This window comes from Esox lucius, chromosome 17 (assembly GCF_011004845.1).
Source record: "Esox lucius isolate fEsoLuc1 chromosome 17, fEsoLuc1.pri, whole genome shotgun sequence".
Taxonomy (NCBI): Eukaryota; Metazoa; Chordata; class Actinopteri; order Esociformes; family Esocidae; genus Esox; species Esox lucius.
This window is the reverse complement of record NC_047585.1, coordinates 19560971-19583803: the sequence shown is the minus strand read 5'-3', so window position 1 is coordinate 19583803 and position 22833 is coordinate 19560971. Positions and strand designations below refer to the sequence as shown.

The following is a 22833-nucleotide window of genomic DNA, read 5'->3' as shown; positions in this document are numbered from 1 at the left end:
GTACAGTGTGTGCGTTTGAGACAAAATTCACTTAACCTGTTGAGGTAATATAAAACACTAAAATAAATAAGGTGAAGTAATGCCCATATCTGAAAACATTTCATCATTTTCAGGCCTGCTTTGTCTGTCTGTTTTATCAGTTACTCCATGCGGAATGTAGAGTGGAAGCCTCTGAGCACTGAAACAGACATAGGCAGAATATTGACTAAATCAATGACAAAACAAATGCAGTCACACATTTACTGCGTGTGTATTCAGAACTGATAGACTTTCCCGAGCAGTGAAACCGTGCTGAGCTGGCCAAATGCCCTGGCACGTAAGTAACACAGAGTTAACGCAGCCGAAAAGCACTGAATGCATAATGACAAACCCTGGTTGAGAACCGATGACTACTGTAGCTCCCAATGCTAATGCCTTAGCTCGATGGGTTCTTAAGTCACTCTTAATATGCCTCTGGGTCCTCTACTTGGCTCATTTAAATGGAAAAGAAAACTCCCCTTGGTCAGATTGGTTGGTCTGTGCTGTGTGGGCTGCCAGACGGGTCAAAGGGCACCGCTGGGAGACAATCCCTCACACCCACAAGCTATTAATTTCGGATCCCACCCTGGCAGTGCGGAAGTGTCTCCGAACAGGGGGAGAGAGGCTGGATGGGGGGGGTGGTACCTGCTGAGCCACTCTCCAGGTATTGACTGCAGGCCTCCGAGATGGCATGGCCATGAGGTACCATTACAGCACAATTGATCGGCCTGCACTTAAATCCAAGCCGAAGCCTGTTGCACAGAGCAGAGTCTCGGTCCCCTGGATCCGGTGACCTGCCCACGTGTCTGTCTTTGCCTTTTTTATTCTCTGGGTTTGCTCTTTTCTCCCCCCAGCCTCCTCCTTTTTCTGCACCAAAGATGAAAAGCAGACGTGACCAGAGTCCCTTAGCGTGTTTCATGTGTCCAAGCAGGTTACTGGCCGCTCTGGGGCGTCTGGACCCCATGCCAACACACAAACAAAGAGACACACACACACACGCACGCACTCGCTAAACATGCATAGAGAGAGGATGTATACAACATCCTTCAAGTGTCTTTCCCTGGTCGAGCATGACAGTCCATTTCAGAGGCCAACAACCCTAATCAGAAAGCAGCTAGCTGGGGGAAGGGGGACGGGGAGAGATGGATCCCTCCTGCTCTCTGCTTTATGGAATAACAGACACACACTAACAGGCTAATAAACATTAGCTTACTGAGCCAACCTGCCCACGGTCCCGGCTCAGGCCAGACCAACCGGGCATGGGTCTGCCGCGGCGTTCTTTACGAGGGTGTCGTTTTAAACCCAGACGTAGATCAGAACAGCTCCTACAGCGCTCCAACAGACAGAGTCACGGCCCACGCCATAAATCCGCCGCTCTCTAATAAAGCAATAAAAGACCATTAAAAGTCAGGTCCCTTAGCACAGGGAGACGGATGGAAAGAGACAGCGGATACACCACCTGACAAACAGTCGTTATGCCGCCATCCGCCGTCGACAGCCGGGGCGAGTGTGAAAACGGAAATCTGCTATCTTTATGTTTGCCTTCACTGCTTCTTTTATGCCAAAGGCAGTGATTGTACTGTTCTGGTAAGCAGTGTGATTTAACACTGTGGTTAAAGAACAATATTTATGTCTCCCCGTGCCGCTATCTGACTCTCTCTGACTAATCTGTCTGTTCTTCAATGGCACCCTTCCTTCCTTCTTTCTTCATACCAGTCTCTCTGTCCTCTTATCTTCCTGTCTTTAGCTCATTCTCTTTCCTACGGTCTATTTTTTCCTCTCTCTCTGTCTCTCGTCTCATCTCTTCCATTTGTTCTCACCCTGTGGAGGTGAAGGATCAAAAGGTCTAGAAGTTCTGAGAGGCGGTAAACCACAATAGAGAGCAGTGGTAATTACAGAGAAGGTGATGAAAGACACAGAGAAAATGTTCAACAATGACTCACTGAATCTCTGATCACTGTTCCAACACCTCAGAGAGAGAGACAGAGAGAAAGAGAGAGAGAGAGAGGAGAGAAACCAGCCTGCTACAGTTTATCGAGCAACTTCACAGCAAACTAAGCCAAAAGGAGCCTAGACAGGCAAATCGCCCGAGAACTGCGGCAATTCATCGTGCTTTGTGTCCAAATTATGATTAATGGAAAATAAACAACCTTGATGTGGAGCTAGGTTTGATTTTCTATGCGCAGCACAACAACCCCTCTGAAGTTGAGCTAATCCTGGGTCTTTAGCGGGGAGGAATGCAGTGGGCTCATTGACTCCTCCACCCAGCTGACTACGTGCTGTATGCCCATGGACCAGACCAATCAATGGGCCCCGTCTCATGGAGAGGAGAGGGGGCTGAGTCCTTGGCCCCAAGTCCTAACACACACACACACCACTCTGATTATTTCAGACCCCTCTATCGCTAATGACCGGGATGGCGATGGCCAGCACGTAATTATATTAAATGATCAAACGTGCCGCACGTGCAAATGGGCAGGCCAAGGAGGGAGAAAGGGGGGAGGGAGAAACAGAGAGAGAGGTTGAAGAGAGATGTTGGAGAGAAAGTGAAAGCCTGATCAATTGTTCATTTTACAAAGTCACTGAGACGTGTCAGTGGTGTCAATAAGTGAATTAATTTGTCTGTGGGTCTCCAGAGCATGACACCATATCGCTCCGTTCCTCTTCCAGACAAGAGGCCTCTAACCCTGACACTCAAACAGTCCGACTGATAACCCGCACGCACACACACTGAATAAAGTCGTCGTCTGTTGTCCTCCAAGACTGTCTCCTGACCAGTGGCAGCCTGGAGCTCTCATTACAAATCCATCACCTGAAACACGTTGCCTCGATACTCCAAAACACCCGTTTACGCCTCCAAAACAGCTGGCAAGGCGAAAAAGAGGCACACGCGCACCACACAAATAAAGTAACGACCTCCCTCACCGACGCACTCGAAAAAGACAACAGCCTTCACCTTTTCTCTCAGGTACTCACCAACCGGCAGAATGAACCAGCCTCCATGTTTCCCGTTGAGTGTTTCGAGTCCCACTGGGCTAAATCCTCCGACAAGCATGCAGTGCTGTTCCCGACTGCCACTGTGACCGACTGGCTTGGGCTCTACCGGCGGAGTTGGACTGCAGGCTTCCACGCTGATGTACCCAAGCTAGGCCTACACTGGGGAGCCTTTAATAATCACCAGCGCGCACAGCGTCGCTCGCGCTTACCTGCACATCTGCCAGCTGTCATCGCAGCGTGTCGTTAGCACCGACAGGAACAGACTGCATCCTGGGTGAAATACACTGCACCATGTTAATGAGCTGTGTATGTTCAATTACAATCATTACCCTGCTTTCAGGGGTTCTGTGGTTGTCGCGACGCATGTCATCGATGGACGAGATGACGCATTTGGTTATTTTGTGTCCACAGAAATGCTTCAATGTAACAAACAACGTATGTGTAAAACGCCTGATAGGGAAAGCGTTCATGGGCTTTCCTCGTAACAAAAGAAAGTATGAACGAATGCGGGGTTGGTGGAAAGCGTTCCAATGGAAGTGGGGAGATCATGGGGTGCCAAAATATTTAGGAGGTTATCTTTCAACCTAAAAAAAAAACTCCCACTTTACAAAAGGAATCACCAGCACAAAAATGTCGAACTTTGTGCTTTTCCTTTCTAATGTCTGTTCCCTAAGCACAGAGGTTTCACGTTGACTAATCAAAGACAGCCAGCCCGGTTAAATGGAATCAAAACTCCTAGACTGGCCTGAGTGATTCTGCCCAGCTGGAGACAACAGGCTCCAGTACATTGGAGACCACAGTGCAAAATCGTTCTCCTCCCTCGGTTCTGCCTCTGTCCTCCAGGGCTTGCCTTCCTCATTCACACACTACTTTTCCAGGCTGTTACACACCACACATTTTCATCTCCCTCACTGTATTACTGCAGCCTCCAGGGGTGCAGAGTCTACACACACTCACACACACAGAAAGAGAACGGGAGAGAGGGAGGGGGAGTAAGGGAGATTAAAGGGGATAGCGGGTAAGAGACAGTTTGGGGGGGGGGGGCAGATCACAGGGGACTCAGCCTTTCTTCAATCGTATCCTTAACTAATCACTCTTTGGAGAGGCTCCCTTTGATTGACCAAAGCGAGGGCTAACTCAGATGTCCCACTGTTGGACATCCCATTACACGCTCTCTGGTTGCAGAGTGAACAAGGCTTCCACTGACTGCTGTACCCTTTTACCCTTTTCATGGCCCCTCTTCCTGACACAGGTCATGTCCTCTGGCTCCTGCTGCTCATGGCACTGACACGCTGTTTCTGTAATGTTAATGTGCCCTGCCCTATCTTCCTCCGGGCCATGTCAAAGGTCACACTGCTCTCTGGCAGCGGCATCTCAGCCTGGCCTCTAAGGAAGGTCGTATGGTGGTTTCTGTCCAGGCTTTTTCTGCATTAGAATGTGCTTGACTCTAATCTATCTCTGGAGTCGATCCTGTACAGTATGGCCCTGATCATCTCTGGAGTTGACCTGGTACAGTACAGTCCTGAACGTCTCGAGCTGACCTGATACAGTACGGTCCTGATCATCTCTGGAGTCGACCTGGTACAGTACGGTCCTGATCATCTCTGGAGTCGACCTTGTACAGTACGGTCCTGATCATCTCTGGAGTCGACCTGGTACAGTACGGTCCTCATCATCTCTGGAGTCGACCTGGTACAGTATGGTCCTGATCATCTCTGGAGTCGACCCTGTACAGTACGGTCCTGATCATCTCTGGAGTCGACCTGGTACAGTACGGTCCTGATCATCTCTGGAGTCGACCTGGTACAGATTGGTCCTGATCATGTCTGGAGTCGACCTGGTACAGTACGGTCCTGATCATCTCTGGAGTCGACCTGGTACAGTACGGTCCTGATCATCTCTGGAGTCGACCTGGTACAGTACAGTCCTGATCATCTCTGGAGTTGACCTGGTACAGTACGGTCCTGATCATCTCTGGAGTCGACCTGGTACAGTACGGTCCTGATCATCTCTGGAGTTGACCCAGTACAGAACAGTTCAGGCAGAAGGGGAGGCAATGAATGGCCATCAGGACCAATCACACTTACAGATGAGAGGCCCTTCTGCAGCAGAATCCCTCCTTCTCCCTGGATCACACTGCATCAATCACAGAGACACATAGTGAATCTGCTAATGCCAGTGCAGTGCTGGTCTCAGATCTGTGGCACTACTGCCTTGATCCTTGTGTTATTAATCTAGCATATCAGCCAGAAGGTGCTGGCCTGTCTCACCGCCTCCATGTATCCCTGCCTGTCTCCCTTCCTGTCTGCCCAGCCTTGTGCTCATGCACAATCACAAATGCAAACAATACACTCCTCTTCGTTCTCAATCAGTCAGCCAGATAAATCCTCTGCCTGGAAGGGATGGGGGGAGGGTGTTTGCCATGTAATTTAAGGGCCTCACATGATAGGTCTTATCCCTGTCTGGTAGGGGTCCTGAGAAGGGGGGGGGGGGAGTCTGGATGTGGGGAGGTGTAGGGAAGGGGACTGAAAACAGAGCAGAAGCCTGCAGACAGCTCAGAGATATGCTGGTAGAAATCCTCATGATATCGCTCTCTCTCCAGGAAAACGATGACAGGCCGGTACACATGGATGGTGTGCAAGTGGTTTGTGCGTGGCATACGTGTGCGTGCGCGCGCGGTACACGTGTGTGGCGTGTATGCAGGTGTCGACGGCGGTTGTGTGTGTGTGTGTGTGTGTGCAGGGGGGGGGCGAGGTTTGCTGGAGTAATCTCGTTGAGATTAAGAGTATTGCACCTCTTTTAATGTGACTGTCAATGAGCATTATGTCCACAAAGCGTCCCTCTCCCTGGGGACGTCTCCATCTCCCTCTCTGCTCTGCTCTAATGACACGGTCTCTGAAGAGCGCCACTATCGCACAAAGAAAGAATGGGGAAATAATTACAGCATCTCTACTGTACAAATTGCAGAGCATAGAATGAGTGGAGGGGGTGGAGGAGGTGGGGGTTAGGGACAAGGATGACTAACAATTACAACATAATAGGGGTTGGCTGTCATTAACGCTCCTATTTACAAGAACAAGTAATTTTCCTTTTTAGAGTGTTTTTTTTCGAGAGAGTTAGAGAGAGAGAGGTAGAGGGAGAACGTGAATATGATTTCAATATGTGTAATCTTTTCAAGGATGTATGTTTATGCACATAAAATCCTCTCACCTCGCGTATCTACGCTCCCTCTATTCCCACCCGATCAGGATCTATGCGAAGCGATTATAAACCCCGTGAAAAAGAGCAAGATCAGCGGATCAGGCTTGCGGACCACTCAATAGGTACTAAGCAGCAGAGAGACCCGACGGATCGCTTATTTAACCCCGCAGTGAACACCGCATCAATCTCCCCTCAATCTTCGCTGTCACACACTCCCTGACCTTACCGCGAACACATTCACAGGACAGTGAATTAGATTTTTTTTCATTAGTTCTCTTATTTTCATGTAATACTGTTTGGGCTTATTGCAGTTCATTGCAATGAAATAAACTAACATTCTAAGTGACTTTGATTGCCAAAATGCATTCTTCCCCTCCTCTTACCGCGCGGTCATTTGTTCACACTGTGAAGACCCAGAATATCAAAGTTATTTTCCCCTTCACAACATTTCCTCCGGGCTGCATGACATTTTTTTGTCTGCCCCTTCTGAAACGAGTCTTCTCCTGACCCTGGTCCCTCGTCATTAGCAAGTCGCTGTGCCCGCTAACCCATGGAACAGACATGAATCTAGGAAGCAGGTGATCTAGGCTATACAAATCAATGCAAATGATTTACAAGAAAAAAAATACAATCTTACCTAAATCTATAAAAAACGATGGCATAATCAAAATGTTAAGTATCCCGGATAGCACGCTTGCTGTGTGTTACTTTTTCTTCATTCCACTGAATCCAGCTTCCGACTACAAGGCAATCCATCTAGCCGCCAGTCCATTTTGCAGAGTCGGCCACACGCAGGCAGGCTGTGGGGTGGTCTACTGCCTAACTCGGATAACACCGCGGTGGAGTCGGGTGAACTGTGAGTTTGGTAATCGACTGGATCCAATCGCTAGTAATCTTATTGCGTCCCCGGGGAACAAAAAAAGACAGTGACAGAGATGGAGAGGTTACTCATTCATAACGGAACAAAAGTGACAAAAAGTCAATAAATCCAAAGAAGTGAATACAAACTAATGTTTTCTAAACATTCCACACAAGTTCATTGTGTTATTGGTAACAGCCTCCCGCAAATGCTCGTTAGATGGTCCGCTAGCACCTGGATGCGCGAGAGTGACGGTGATGGTAGAATGATAGTTGCGCTCCCCTCGCGCGCTACTCTCGAGCGGGGATCGATTTGACATAAGAATTGTGAGACTGTCTTCCCCATTCTGAACACGTGCACTGCGCCCGCCCCATTTGCCATCTCTCAAGTATTAGCCTACGTTAAGTGATGTCATAGTTTACAAGTAGTCAAGTAAGAGGTGTGCTGAAATGACGGCATCGGTAAGTCCAAGAAAACCAAAAGATGATGAGATGAATGCGGTCCCATAGTCATTGGTTTAGGTCGACATTGCGTTCCTGATGTGTGTGTGTGTGTGTGTGTGTGTGTGTGTGTGTGTGTGTGCGTGCGTGTGTTTGTGTACGGGTGAGTCCTCTTTTAGGCTAAGAACCTCTAACAGTTTTAGACAGATTGGCAGGTGCTCAACTGTGGACCGATTGAATCGATTACACTTAGCATCACATAATAGGTCGGCTTGCTTCCACACTTCGATCATATTACAAACGGTGCATAAATATCAATACTTGATTCATTGCCCATCTGTAAGACTGTAGGTGTAAATGAAAACCCCAAGGTGATGTTAAAAATAATTTAATCTCCCCCGTTTAACAGATATGCTCCGAGATATACTATTAATTATTGGATCTCTATAATATTCTGAGGCTTTGCAATTAGTTTATAAGTAATGTATGTGTAGCCATTAAAGGTTTTGGCCAAGTCGATATCCGCCAACGACCCACCGAGGCTCGCGTCCGTTCCCGTTTTTCACACGTATATGGAGGACCTATTTCTGCTCACTATATGTTTAGTAGCATACACAACTTGCACTACATTGATCGAAGGGGTGAATTACAGGCCTATGTTGCAAGAAGCAAGGGGCAATACATAAAATATAGCCTACAATATTTTTTTGCGTGCTCAGATGCAATTCAGCCAGTACATCTCTTCTGGCGATTACTTTTCAACATCGACCTTACACTTCCCATGCCCAGACATTTATCTAATAAAAGATTTACCAGACACTGCTTCGCGTTGTGCCAGACGTTTTATGACATCGTAGCCAGCAGCTAGAATGAGAGGTGTATTTGCAGTTGAATGTGTAGTCTACCTGTCTTAACATATCACCTGGTCTTATTAGGCTTAAGACTTATTGGGACATATTATATTGATCGTTATGAGGCTATTTACATTTATGAACCAGTATGAAATACACTTTTCGAGCGGCTTATAAGGAGGTATAGGTAACTTGGAAATAGCATGGGAAGCGCAAAGGCTAAACACCAAACCGTTTAGAATGGTTGATTTGTCAACTAATGTTGTAGTTTTCCCTCTTGAGTACCAAAATAGTTCTGGCTTCACTTCGATCATTAACAGAGGACAGGAAGTAGCCCAATTAAGGACAACTGAAGTTCGATTGGACTTCAACACCACGGAGAGCTCCCACTTGAAAGCATCAATGCCTCAGTGTCTGCGTTGGCTCAGCTGTCAGAATAAATTCTGAATTAAATTCTGTTTGATTCAACTGAAACTGTTGTATGAGTAGAACCACCTGAGGTCGGAGCTCCAGTAGGTGTCAAGAGATTTTGACAAATAAATGTTTGAAATTCCAACACAGAGTTAATGCTCTGCGATGCGGAATGTAAACCCTCGTTCAACCATGTGGATGTTGGGCCTTTTAGCAAAAACGTGAAAACGGCTAATGGGTTTGTTCCAAACTGCTTGCCATTCCGTTTATATTGTTTCATCAAAAGCACTTATCTCATCTATCTTCTGCAAACGGCCGGGTTGTGTTGGACCAAACCAAATTAAGAGAAGAAAACACTTTGCTGGGCATTAAGGTATAAGGTTAAATGGTGTGAAATTCAATTTGTCCCATCTACGTTTCTTGGTGAATGGCGCGTCGACAAAAACGGATATTTTCAGCCAGAGTAGCAATTTTTACAGACCAAGCCAAGGATATCATAAAGAGACCTTTTTAGTATTTATAATAACTTCATAAATCCTATTTGGCACCAAACTTGATGGAGGAAATACTGCTGAATGGGTAAGATTAGAGTAGCATAGCCTAAAGGGCAAGACGTCTCGGGTTCCGGAGTCCCAGGTTATAGGATCCCTTCTGGGACTATTTCACCCCATAATCGTTGTCTCCGGGATAAAAACATTGTGAACATATCAGGTCATAACTTGAGGAATATTTCTTCCCACAATCAATATTTTCTACATTTATCTCCTGAAAAATAATGTTTTCCTGCTTTGTGGGACGCATGTAGAAGTGGTGAAGTAAGATGAGCGCACTGATTGATTTATCTCTGTTCAGTGGTGAGACATAGTGTTATGGCATAAATTGGATTAGGTCGAGATATAGGCTACTGGATATTGTGCATAAATACCGGGGGAAATGGACGTGAGAGGAGATATATGATGAAACAAAAAGCAAATGTATGGCCTGGGTAGAAAAAAAAGCATTAAATAAAGAAGTACGCTGTACAAACTAGTCGGCAACTCAACTATTAACAAAACAAAGCACACAAAAGATTGATTTAATAAGCTCTAAGTTTGAATTGAAATGAGAACTAGGGTGGTATTGGGCATACACCTAGCGGCCGCTTTATTAGGTTCACCGCTCGTTAACGGAAATAGCCAACTCGAACCATGATAAGCTCAACTACCATAGAAAGATATGGCCTTGGGGCTAGCTGTTGTTAGATCAAACATTATAATTGTGAAGACGCATGTCCTAAGCCACAAGATTTCAGAAACAGCTGATTTTCACGCACTGCAGTCTCTCGAGTTAAAAGATCCGATAAACAGAAAACATCCAGTGACTAGCAGTTCTGTAGTTCACTTTGTTAATGAGAGTTCAGAAGAGAATAGCTAGATTCGTTCAAGCTGACAGAAAGGCTAGAAATACTCAGCCACTATTTACAACAGTGGTGAGCAGAAGGGCAACTTTCAACGCGCAGCGTGTCAAACTGAATCGATAGGTGTAGCTAATAAAGCGGCCCGTGAGTGTATATCCCTGTGAGAGTACAATCCCCAAAGGCCCAATCGGTGAACTGCAGTTTAATGCTTATCCTTAATCTAGTCCGAATCTCGGGCTGGAATGTGCCGTAATTACGTGCACACAGCATGATTAAGCAATAGGCAGTCCCTCCCCTCGCATATTTCAAGCAAATGTGTCACCCATAGGCGGTCCAATGGAGACACAAACCATTACTTCAACCCGAAGAAATAAGGCTACCCCAGCAGCCGTGTTTAGGAAGTACCGCATGGGACACCTAAAGAAAAGACCCAAACGTCGCTGTTACTAATGGCTAAGGCTCATAGACGATGAATGGTTAAAGGGATTCTACTGCACGATATATCAACAAAAAACATGCATCTTTATTAATTACACATAAGCACGCACGCACACACACACTGGGCAAGGCCAATGGACCAATCGATTCCCTGGGGGAATCTCTCTTTTATCTTCTTAAATAATTAACAGAGTAACAAGAGTAAAGCTCTTATTTCTTTCCAAAACGGTCAAACTTGACTTACATGGCTATCCATAGTGGGCGAAGGGAGCAAGAACACTGCTCTTGTCATCGATTTCATCCTGCTGACATGAAGGTTAATGACAGCCGACATCTTGGTTTCTCATCTTTATCTCTCCTCCACAGAGATTCTTCTTTTCGTTAAGAGGTCACTGGCTGTAACCTGAGCGGACCCAAAAATAATGGCCATCTCTACTGGTGTGTGTCAATACTGGGAAAGTTCAGCCACAACGTCCGCCAAGAGCAGATAGTGATTTCTTTTGGCAGTGTTTTGTATGGGGTACACGTGTAACTACTAACTCTTTACAATATAGACACTGTAGCCTGACATATCCTAATATGATCAACTGAATAAAACTCGACGCAGAATATACAAGGAAAGCAGTTTTACATCAATCAATGCAGTTCTATCATCTCTGGGATCCTGCAATGAACTCATCGGATCCATTTGCGGTATTCTACTGCCATCTCGTGGAGAATATGTCCCATCGATTGTGCAGCCATGGCGGTTTTGAGGTCAGTCAGATTTATGGCGATGACAGAAAGATCTGAACCAGTGGCCTTTTGTGAGGAACTATTCCTTCACAGTCCCCAGCTAACTAAAAATAATGAAACCCACAGCAAATAACTGTCTGCGATCAGCAATTATTTTGTAAAAGTTCAGAGAGATTCTGTTCATGGTTATCCAAAGATTAATTAAAATGATATGATTAATACAAAAATGAGCTTAAATTGCCATAAAAAAAGAGATGTCAGCACTATTGAATTATATTTTATTTTTTAAAACGTTTTCATGAGGCTTTATAGAGGTTTAAGCATGTTTTATTTCAAATGTTACCATACAGCTTTGAACAATAAAACACATTTCAAGTCAAAACATAGACCAAAAGATCTGACTCACTTTTAATAATAAATAAAACACCCATCTTCAGTATTTCGATAGTTTATGTTTTCCCTTTCTGAAATGTTTCATGAGCAACACGTTGAACGTTCCTTCCCTTCCTCAACATCACATGGATCAGAAAATATGCATCGTGTTTTGGGAAGTAAATAAATAATATTTCTGGCAACGGTGGCAGCATGGAATATACATTGAACAGACTTCTCATTATTATTGCTATTGAGATGCACGCTGGGCTGTGTTAAAAAGAAAATAAATAGCTGCAAACCTACACTTAACAACGATATCAGTCACGCGTGGTTATAAAATGCTTAAGACATCTGTTTTAGTCTCGTGTTGGACTCCACCAGACGGTCTTGGGGTCTGCCATTGCTGCAGGCTTACAGTTCATCACGGCCAGGCCGGGGTTGCCATTTGGGGTGTTTCAGGACGTGGTCTGCCGCATTCAGCACCAGGCGCATGAACTCCTCCACGTCAAAGGAGTAGTTTGTGAACTTCGGATGCTCCCCCAGGGAGGGATGGTGACCCTTGGGGGGGGGGGGGGGGGGGGGAGATTCAGACAGCCTACATGAAAATTTCCACATTGGTTCTCTGATATGCCAGTGACTGTAAAAAAAAACCCCAACATGACAGAGCGCCCTGCATCTACTGGATTAGTGAGGTGTGTTCTGGATATCCGGGGTGGTGAGTTACCTTATCCTCTGGGAACACTTTGTCCCTTTTCTGCCAAGTCACATATCGGATCCCCCGGAGCCGAGCCAGATCTCGATAGCAGCTCTCATCCTGACAGTTATATCTGTGGAGAACAGACGCGGACACTTTGTCACCCCGCACTCCCTCCTCTCTCTTTTGCGTTCGGCCCCCCCAGCCCTGCCTGATAAATGCCTGTTTAATTAGGCCGTATTTCACTGTCACGCCTCGCGGCTAAGGGCTAACAGAGCGCAGCCCGCTGCCAGACCTGTCACACAGATAGATACTGAGGACTATATCCGGCACAGACAGGACAGGAGGCGCTGTGTTGGGCCGTACCGCCAGACAGAGACAGGGATCCAGTGGGACAAAGTGACACGCAGACACCGGCTAAAACCCAGAGACATAAACCTGGGGAGGCCAACGGAACCGCGCCACTCACAGCTCAAATACAACAGCCCAGTCAGGGAGGAAGAGCAGGTGGGTAAGTCCCGCCCCGTGAATCCCGATGAAGATGTCAGAGTTGTGGGTAATACTGAGTTGCTCCAGGAATGGAATGTCTCTGCAGACAGACAGGAAGACAGACAGACAGGAAGACAGACAGACTTGTCACTTGGCACCTGCAGGACTAAAATCTAATGATTATATCATTAAACATACTAATTAATTGTCTTCACTCTGAGATATTATACCATTATTTCATACTAGTTAACTGTCTTCACTCTGTGATATTAAACCATTAAACATACTAATTAACTGTCTTCACTCTGTGATATTATACCATTATATCATAAAACATCCTAGTTAACTGCCTTCACTGTGATATTATACCATTATATCATTAAATATACTAGTTAACTGCCTTCACTCTGTGATATTATACCAATATATAATTAAACATACTAGTTAACTGTCTTCACTCTGTGATATTATCACCATTATATCATTAAACATACTAGTTAACTGTCTTCACTCTGAGATATTATCACAATATATAATTAAACATACTAGTTAACTGTCTTCACTCTGAGAAATGTTCACAATTATATCATTAAACATATTAGTTAACTGTCTTCACTCTGTGATATTATCACCATTATATCATTAAACATATTAGTTAACTGTCTTCACTCTGTGATATTATCACCATTATATCATTAAACATACTACTTAACTATCTTCACTCTGTAGTATTATCACTATTATATCATTAAATATACTAGTTAACCGTCTTCATTCTGTGATATTATCACCATTATATCATTAAACATACTAGTTAACAGCCTTCACTCTGAGATATTATACCACTACATCATTAAATATCCTAGTTAACTGTCCCCTGTGGGCTGCTGTATCATGTCCATCAGTCCCACATGGCATCAAGTGACTCCCCTGGAGCAGCATCCAAACAACACAAACTGGTCACTCACCTGTATTTGTAATCTACCACTCTGACCTCTAGTGAAGGCACAGTCTTCAGGGCGTTCACGAGCTGTATGAACACAGTAGACACGTTTCTCTGATCAATGAGAGCTCCAACAAATGCAGACAACCGGCCGCATAAATCACAGGCATTTTACTCTGACCGTTTATAGCAAATACGATTTTAAATGGCCAGTTAGAGTTGGAGGAGGCGGTAAATCAATCGAGTAAAGGAGGAAGGGACTGAGGAAGGGAACGGAGGAGCATCAGCTTGGACTCACCTCCTGCTGGTTTAATATCTTACGGTAGTCTGTGCTGCGTGCTAACAACGTGACACGGACTGTCCCCACCTGAAACCAGGAGCACACCGATCAGGAGTGACGACACGACCATTTGATGCATGTGAACCCAACGTGTACAGTATATTTGACATGATACAGTAGGAGGCATTGCAAACGTAATTGTATCATTTGACATACTATGCTTTTTCAGGTGTTTCATCTGAACATCACGTAAACTCCCGCAACCAATGAGCAGCGGGGATCCCCCGAAGAGGCAGGGAGGAAGTGGGACATTTTCTAGAGGATTTTATTTCCTAAAAATAACGTGTCGACGATACGGCTACAGCACAGAGGTTTGACAGTGCAAGTGAAAGAGCAAATATCTTCTATAACATCACCCTGTAGATGCTGCAAGTGCGACAAATCACTTCCAGCCTCGCTGACGTTGTTCCATCGGAGTTGAAAATAGGAAGACAACTCCCGATGCTAAAAACTGAGACGCTGGGAAGTGATTAGCCACAAACCATCACCAGGACAATCCCGGAGGGGATACACCAACGCGAAATGCAAAAATAAATGCCTTTACCCAAACGAGATAACATATCAGATGGATGACATGAGAAATCACAGTGTATGCATGAGGAGAGCTGATATGATGGTGAAGGAGCACAATGGTGGAGAGCCGCAGTGTGGCGTCTCCCGGAGCAATTAATCAGAGGGCTGAAAAGAGGAGCCGAGTGGGGGTCAGGGCTGGTCACAACTCTCATTCAGCTGGGAGACACTATCGCAAGCACCGCCATCTCACAGGAAGCCAGTTAGCATATTCCTAGCGTCATCTGTGAATACACAATGAGTTGCATCCACCCAACCCTCTCCAGCGGTCATAAAGATACTGTTAAATGCACTGAGGCCAGGAAAGCCTGCATCTGAGTTACAGAATACTAAGAAAAAAGCGTGTCTGTGGTCTTTATTCCTTACCTTGGGACCATTCTGTGAAATACCGAGTCGATACAGGACATGCTCCGAGAACGCCCTGAACATCCCTTCACTGTGGCAGTTAGATATCTGCCATTTACACACATAAAAACAATGGATCAGTTTCATCTGTCCCTCCCACACACACATACACACAGACTGAACATTTGATTTAACAGAAATCTGCCAGATGGAAACATCTTCCATTTACTCAGAGACAGACAAATCATTTAAATCCATTCATAGGGCAGGTCTATGATTCACTCGCACAGGCCACAGCACAGTGGTCATAAATAAGCACATGAATATAAACATGATATAAGCAGCAGGAGAAATCAAGCATCGGACGAGGCAAACCTATCTATATTTCACACCTCAAGGCCCCCCATAGCTATGTATTTACATGATACCATCTTTACATAAATATCCTCGAAATTATCATTTAAATAACATAACGCACATATTTGACCCAAATTGCATGTTTCGATCAAAATGGTTAGCTGAGGGCACAAGAAAACGGCATGAGGAGGTGAGGACAAACAAGGACATCAAGCATCTGTGGCAAAATACGAAGCGTGATCAGAAAGGTAGGAACATTCAGATTTACTGACGGGTGACACTCCTATTTCTGTATTGACCAGAGATTTTGACAGGCTGAATACGTACCAGAGGTGTATTATAGAACAATCCATACCTCATCCTGGGTAACAGGGAAAACACCACATCTTTGAAGCACACCTGTTTCAAGGGAATACATCCATTATCCAACAATGTATGACCATGTGCACATGGACATACACAGACAACAGTTTCACTTCCTTTCTCTCGCGCAGCTTTTCACCTTTTTTATCTGACTGTATAATGTACTGTCTACACCCATGTGCCTTCGCAAAGGATCCAGACACCTTCACTTTCTCAATGTTATTTTGTGTAGATGTAAATATAATTGATTAAATATATTCTAATCTATGCACAACACCCCATAATGACAAAGCAAAAAAACTTTTCTAGACATTTCTGACAATTTATTGAAAATAGGGCAGAGAAAATAAATTGCCTTTCTGTCAGCTTGAATGAGTCGGGCAATTGTCTTCTGACCTCTCTCATTAACAATGTGTTTTCACCCACAGAACTGCCGCTCACTAGATGGTTTTTGCTTATTGCACCATTCTCTGTGAACTCAAGACTGTAGAGTGTGAAAATCACAGGAGGTCAGCTGTTTCTGCGAAACTGGAACCACCACATCTGGCACCAACAATCATGCCAGAGTCAAAGTCGATTATTCCCCACATCTTCCCCATTCTAATGTTTGGCTGAACGAAAGCTAAGCCTCTTGAATAGTCTGCATGCTTTATGGACTTCATAGCCACATGTTCACTCTCAAGGATATTTGCCTAAACAAGGTGTACCTAATAAATATATATACACACACAAGTTTAGATTCTTACCCTATTACTGTCAAATGTTTTCAGAGGGATGATATCGTAGTCAGAGAAAGCCTTCCATGTCTCACTGAACAGATCACCATATCCATAAGCACTCTGAAAAAGAAGACAAATGCATCAGAAAGGTTTTCAGGTACCCTGGTGGTTAAAGCATCTGACTAGTAACCAAAAGGTTGGAAAATATGTGCTTCTGTCCCTGAACAAGCACTTAACGCCAATTGCTCCCAGGTTGTTGCTGAAAGTAAGAATGTGAACTTAGTCCTATAAAAATCAGTAAAAAAACATTACTTAAAAATCTGTTCCTTCATCAAACTTATTACAGATGTTTTCATGGAGAGCATTAATAAACAATAGTTTGTACAACTGCACTTATTAGCCTAGCGACCTGATAAACTGAACAACTTTTGTTATGTCAGATGGGAAGCTATTCCATTTCCCCCTGGCTGTAATGTTCGGGGGGGGCAGATAAGGTTTCCCATAAATCCTTCTGTTTTTCACCAATCCTCCTAACTCCCTCCACGACCCAAGCAGTCAAACACACAGCGCAACACACATCTCTCTGGTAAACAACCAGACTTTTTTTTCAACAACAGCTCTGGACAAAACAACAGCTTGTGAGGCGACAGCAACATGGTTGGTTCTCTAATTAGTCTACTGGAGTGCCCAGCGGAGAAATCACTATGTTTACTGCACCTTAACAGTCCTTTCAGATCAGTAAACTGTAGATGGCCTGCAGAAATGACTTACAGTGTCCCACATGAGGATGCGGATGTCTCTGCTGAAGGAGTTGTTGATGTGCTGGGAGATGTACAAGTTGACAAAGTCACAGAAGTGATGGTACATGTTCACCCCTGCCAAAAAGACACAAGCCAGGGTGGCCATCACATCTCCGCCCGGTACTTCCGTAACTGTCACCATAAGCAGTTCCCTGACATCCTACACTACAAAGCACCTGCGTCAAGCTTCATGAAAACTGTAGGCTTCTCCATAACAATGTCACAGTGGTCTCCATGGGCGGGGTTGAAGTCTAACTCCGTGTAGGTCTGTAGCTCAGCAAACCTCAGGGCGGAAAAATACAATTTCAGAACCCATCATGTCGGTATTAATTATATCAGTTCTACAAGGTAGACGGGCTTTCAACGTTTTGCAGATATTTATGCTACACAGAGAAACACAGATTACCGAGCAGGAATTTTGTTCTGGGAGTCATACTCAGCTGTTTTGCCTCACCAAGACTGTAGGGGGCTCTTGTGCTCTCCTTCTGCGGCCAGTGCTCGGCTGTCCAGACTGCAGCGCCCACCAATCTCCCCTGTCTGGAGAAAGTCCTCCTTATACCTGCAGGTGAAATACAGGTGAAACCCACACAGCGTTCACTTGATCATCATTTCTTTGGCAGACACAAGTGTCATATTGTTTTTTCAGGTCCATGAAGATACAGAGTAAGGTAAAGGTTTAAGTGAATTGAAGAAACAGACCAAATAAAAACCATACAGATCCTTTTCCTGACATGGTCCCCACAGGAACGTGAAAAACCTAGCTGAGGCTCTAGGTGGGAGGTGTACCTCAGGGCACACTGACCTCTCATGACCCCTGCGAGGGTTTCTCAGGTCAAGGTACAGGTTGGTCGCCCTGCAGAAGCGAGTGTGGCTGGTGCATTTTAAAGACGACTCTCCCTACAAGATGAAACACAAGCATTTAGCCAATGTTATCTGTTGTTAATTCCTGAATCCTTTGTGCAGCTGCTACAAGGGTAGAAAGGGCTTACAGGATTGGTGGCCTTGCAGAGAGTCTTCATCTCACTGAGGCGCTCCCTGACATAACCAAAGTCTGCCTGTTTCCAGAAAAGCTCCTGGGCTGCATCCAGTGAACTGGCCCTAGGGAGGACAATGAGCTCTGTGAGGCCAACCCAGTAGCAGAAATAAAATGATGAACCTCCACAAGCATGACAGGAGTTTGACACAACATAGTAATAAATGAAGGGAAATAGATTGGGGTTAGTGAATGGAGAGACAGGAGGAATGTACCATCCAGAATCAACCCTGGTGCAGACAGGATAGCCAAAGCGGTTCTCTGGGGCACAGTTCTTCTCATACCCCCAGCAGGGCGACATATCCAGCATGGCATCCTGTTGTAAAACATCAAAGGGTAAAGGGGGCGGGGTAAGCAAAAACCAAAGGTATACTAGGCACTTGGATGGAACTTGAAAGACGAGACCATGCTCACAACGTCTGCTATACTGGGATCCGCTAACCCATAACATGTGGTCTGTACAACAACGTAAACTTTCCACTGTCTTCAGGCGTTAAGGCCTTAAGCCTTAGCAGCACTTTGTCCACAAGGCCATGGCAGCTTAGCTGAGAGATTTACCTTGACGAACTTTGACATTGAGTTCAAGAGTCAGAATGACCTAAACCCATCCAGACTCCCAACCCACACTCCTGTGCTTTCCACAGCCCACCTTGTTATGTTACTGTTTTTTGTCTCAATCTCTTAAAATGTTTCAGCAGGACATTTCTGCATACTCTATAACCTAATCCCCAGGCTATTACACAATGCCTTTATGAGCCGGGAACACCAAACATTCAGAGTTGGTCTTTAGAGAGAGACTGTATCCTCCCATGGGAGTGTAGAGTATCAAAATACTGCAATGTGTGGCATCAAATGGAGAGGAATTTCAGACATTTGATCACGTAAATGGACATTTGCTGTATCCAGTCTATTCTGAGCCAGCCACTTCATACTGCCGGCTAATAACCTACAAGAATAATCATAATGAACTAGTTTTAATGAAGTAAGGACAGATTTGTGCTAGCGCGACCGCTCAGCTGCACCTTTGCCTCACACAGCTGTTCCATTGCAACGTTACGACGGCAACGTTACGATAGCAGTTGGTGTTTGGGTGCACAAAATGTGAGGTAATGTGTTGCAGGAGATGACTGGTCGGTAGGCCAATTAAACCAATGCTTAGGGCTGCAGGTATTTTTCGAGACTTTCTTTTTGGCTGCAGAAGGCCATGTTGGTGGAGGTACTCCACCAGACCTTCTGAGAAACAGTCCAGATATGTCTATGAGATTACACTGTATGTAATTTAAATCTATGGATGGTTTATTAGAAAACTGACATTTACTCCAAAGTATTAGGTCTTTTTACCTGATGGCCGCCTGACCCTTCAAATATTTTCCTTTATTATGTATTTTCCCTTATTTTATCAGGTAAGCATGACATTCTCATTTTCAACAAAGACCTGTGAAAAATTACGGTCAACTCAATTTCTATTTCACCGTGCCAGCTCTGGGATTTGATATGTCAAACTTTTGGTTCCTGGTCAGCAGCTTAAACCACTAGGCTACCCTGCGGCCCCATCTTCATAAATAATCTGGTTTTAAAAGGCCACATATTATTATAATCTGGCACAGCCAGACAAAGACTGGGCACCCCACTGAGTCAGAATCCTCTCTAGGTTTCTTCTTAGGTTCCTGCAATTCTAGGTTTGTATCCCTAGCCACTGTACTCTTTGGTACTTTAAACTACGTAACTGTAGAAGCACTTTTGGCTGCTGTTGAAAAAGGGAATTTATTAAATGAATTGTTTAATGAACAGATTGATAGGGCCCTCATATTGACATTAAAATCTCAGGACATAACCAACACGGTGATCCCAGGCCCTCATAACAACAGAAATACTATCACATCACATTACCAACAAGTAAATCCCGGGCCCTGATAATAACATTAATAATATCACATAACCAACTTGGTGATCACAGGCCCTGATCGTGACAATTATAATATCACATCACCCACATGGTGATCCCAGGCCCTTATAATGACACAAACAATATCACATTGAACAACCAACTTGGTGATCCCAGGCCCTGATAATGACATTATTAACATCATATCACCCACATGGTGATCCCACTCCCTGATAATGACATGAATAATATCACATCACATAACCCACATGGCGATCCCAGGCCCTGACAATGACAAATAATATCACATCACATAACCCACATGGCAATCCCAGGCCCGGACAACAACATAAATAATACCACATCAGATAACCCACATGGTGATCCCAGGCCCTGACAACAACATACATAATATGATATCACATCCCCCACATGGTGATCTCAGGCCCAGATAATGACAATAATATCACATCACATAACAAACACGGTTCTTGACAACAGTTCTTGACAACAATAACAATATCTCAGTGATTGTAACACAGTAGCTCACAACTGTATAATTAAAACAGAGGTAGGCCGGGTCTTACTTTAAAAGGGCAGAGCGGGTCCTCTCGACAGAGCCTGGCCACTCTCTGGTTACTGTGGAGGAAGTAGGGGATGTGGTGCCGGGGCAGCGCAAGGCTGCTGTAGTTGAGCAGTGGTTTGCGGCTGGTGTTCACAGCCTCCTCAGCTGACACCACAGTGGGAGTACAGACCATGGCCAGTGCTACCAGCAGCAGCATAATCAGTTCCACACAAACACATGGGAGAGTCCCCTTGGCTCACCTCACAGCACAGCCCAAACTCTGTGGAGGAAGAGAGACAGACACTAATCTATGTTAAGAGATGGTTACCGCAGTTTACAAGCATGTGGGTATTTAGACCATAGTGTGGGAACCTGCCTTGAGGCGGATCTGGTACAGGAGAGGTCCTGTTGCAGGAAATATTAGTGACCCTTTTCCTACCATTGTTTGAGCAAAGATGTCTGGGATAGGGGAAATAAACGTCAAAAACAAGTGCAGGATTGGTGTGACATGTGATCCATGAGAAAATTGCCAAGAGGAAACAGCAGACTAGAAGCATATCAACACTACATCTTTGCATACTGTTACTCTAGGCTTTTACTGAGAAAACCCTGATGTGTTTGTTAATGAATACGCTGACACCATAAACTGATTAACTTCAGACCCTAGGCACAATGCAAGGCTTCTATACATAGACAGGATGATGAGGATCTTTTATTTGTGGAACAGTGAGTCCAATAGTTTTTTCGTCTGTTAGAAAATGTCAGCCAGGGCTTCGAAACAAAACAGGCAAGATGCTTAAGTAGTAGGTTCGAAGCCTTATACAAGAACACAGTGTTCTGAGAAGTTGCTCCCTAAGGCAAAAGCCGTCTTGTGGCTATTGTTAAAACAATTCATTGCGTTTTTGAACAGAACTGTTATATTGAAAGATATAGCCCCTTTATGGACAATACAAGCGAAGTAACACATCCGTATACTGGATTTTAAATAATAGTTTATCTTAATTATATAATGAACTGTAATTTACGGTTACGTGCATGGTAATCAAAACCATTATCTGTAATTTATGGTTACGTGGTACGATCCTGAGATAACGCTTCTAAGAAATACTTACTAAGTTACCCTAATGTTAGTACAGGGGCACAACATAAGGAACCTGAGAAATTTCACATTGCTGAATAGATCATCACTGTGCTTCAGTAATCCAGACATCGGTGTGCAAAATATTTGATAGCACCGCTATGGCAAGACAGCAGCAAAAAACATTCCGTATGAAAATGGAATGTGACAGAACCCACGTAGATAGAAAATCTACCTCTTGTGAATGACATGCATATAAATTAGAAGACTGAAAAATGAAACATTACAAAAAATAAATTCAACTTGGCGCACTTACCTTCTTCCGCAAACTAAAATATAGAACCTCCAGATCGCCATAACACCGGAAACCTTACACCGGCATGCAGTATATTATTAGTCACAAGGTGGAGTTGTAGGACAGTTCAGATAGGGACACATTCAAGTTTGCATACTGTACATTCACTGTAAAAACGATAAAACGGCATCTCAGTACGTGTTTATTAACAATATGTACATTTCACACATTAAATGTCCAGATATTTATGGATCTTGTAAATCATTAGTTTAAATGTTGTTTTTAACAGGGGTTTGCAAGTACCATCACTTCTGTAACTTATGTCGATTTTTTATTCTGAGTAAAAATCTACTTTATGCATTGCAGCAGCATACAATTTAAGAATTTGTTTTGAATCTTCACTTGCCTTTGAGTCTTCCTAAAGTAGTGTTCACACCTGACTTCCTGCATTCAGAAACATAATCCTGGACAAAAATATTTAAAAAGTTTTAAATAGAGAAAATGAATATTTTTTGTATCACTGTGTAACACAATGAGCATGGAGAAAGAAATCTGGCATTTTGGAGAAGAACATCAAACCCAGTGTCAGATAGCTGGGTCTCAGTCAAAGGTCACGGGTCTTCCAGCAAGACAATG

General features: G+C 44.4%; 1 protein-coding gene across 2 annotated transcripts; it reads right to left on the bottom strand.

The window, feature by feature from the left end:
* Nucleotides 1-11657: 11657 nt before the first annotated feature.
* On the bottom strand, nucleotides 11658-22289 carry eogt (EGF domain-specific O-linked N-acetylglucosamine (GlcNAc) transferase). 2 transcript variants are annotated; one of them, XM_013138292.3, is made up of 16 exons: nucleotides 22219-22289; nucleotides 20847-21104; nucleotides 18590-18690; nucleotides 18331-18439; nucleotides 18144-18238; nucleotides 17796-17900; nucleotides 17518-17624; nucleotides 17313-17416; nucleotides 16569-16661; nucleotides 15787-15858; nucleotides 15124-15210; nucleotides 14146-14214; nucleotides 13873-13934; nucleotides 12885-13004; nucleotides 12446-12548; nucleotides 11658-12279 (listed from the first exon to the last, which is right to left on the bottom strand). In XM_013138292.3, exons 2-16 carry the CDS (start codon nucleotides 21039-21041, stop codon nucleotides 12133-12135), a joined length of 1569 nt encoding a protein of 522 aa, XP_012993746.2. In that variant the 5' UTR covers nucleotides 21042-21104; nucleotides 22219-22289; the 3' UTR covers nucleotides 11658-12132. The 2 variants fall into 2 exon arrangements, with proteins under 2 accessions (XP_012993746.2, XP_019911047.2); XM_020055488.2 differs by lacking the exon at nucleotides 22219-22289 and adding an exon at nucleotides 21201-21797.
* Between the last annotated feature and the right edge of the window lie 544 nt (nucleotides 22290-22833).

What these genes read in the sequence shown, in the direction of transcription:
- eogt (XM_013138292.3), bottom strand. Translation starts at nt 21,041, where the DNA reads ATGCTGCTGCTGGTAGCACTGGCCATGGTCTGTACTCCCACTGTGGTG. An exon ending in ACCCGCTCTGCCCTTTTAAA is followed by an intron (nt 18,691 to 20,846) that starts GTAAGACCCGGC and finishes GTTTTACAACAG; the next exon opens with GATGCCATGCTGGATATGTC. An exon ending in ACCAGGGTTGATTCTGGATG is followed by an intron (nt 18,440 to 18,589) that starts GTACATTCCTCC and finishes TGTCCTCCCTAG; the next exon opens with GGCCAGTTCACTGGATGCAG.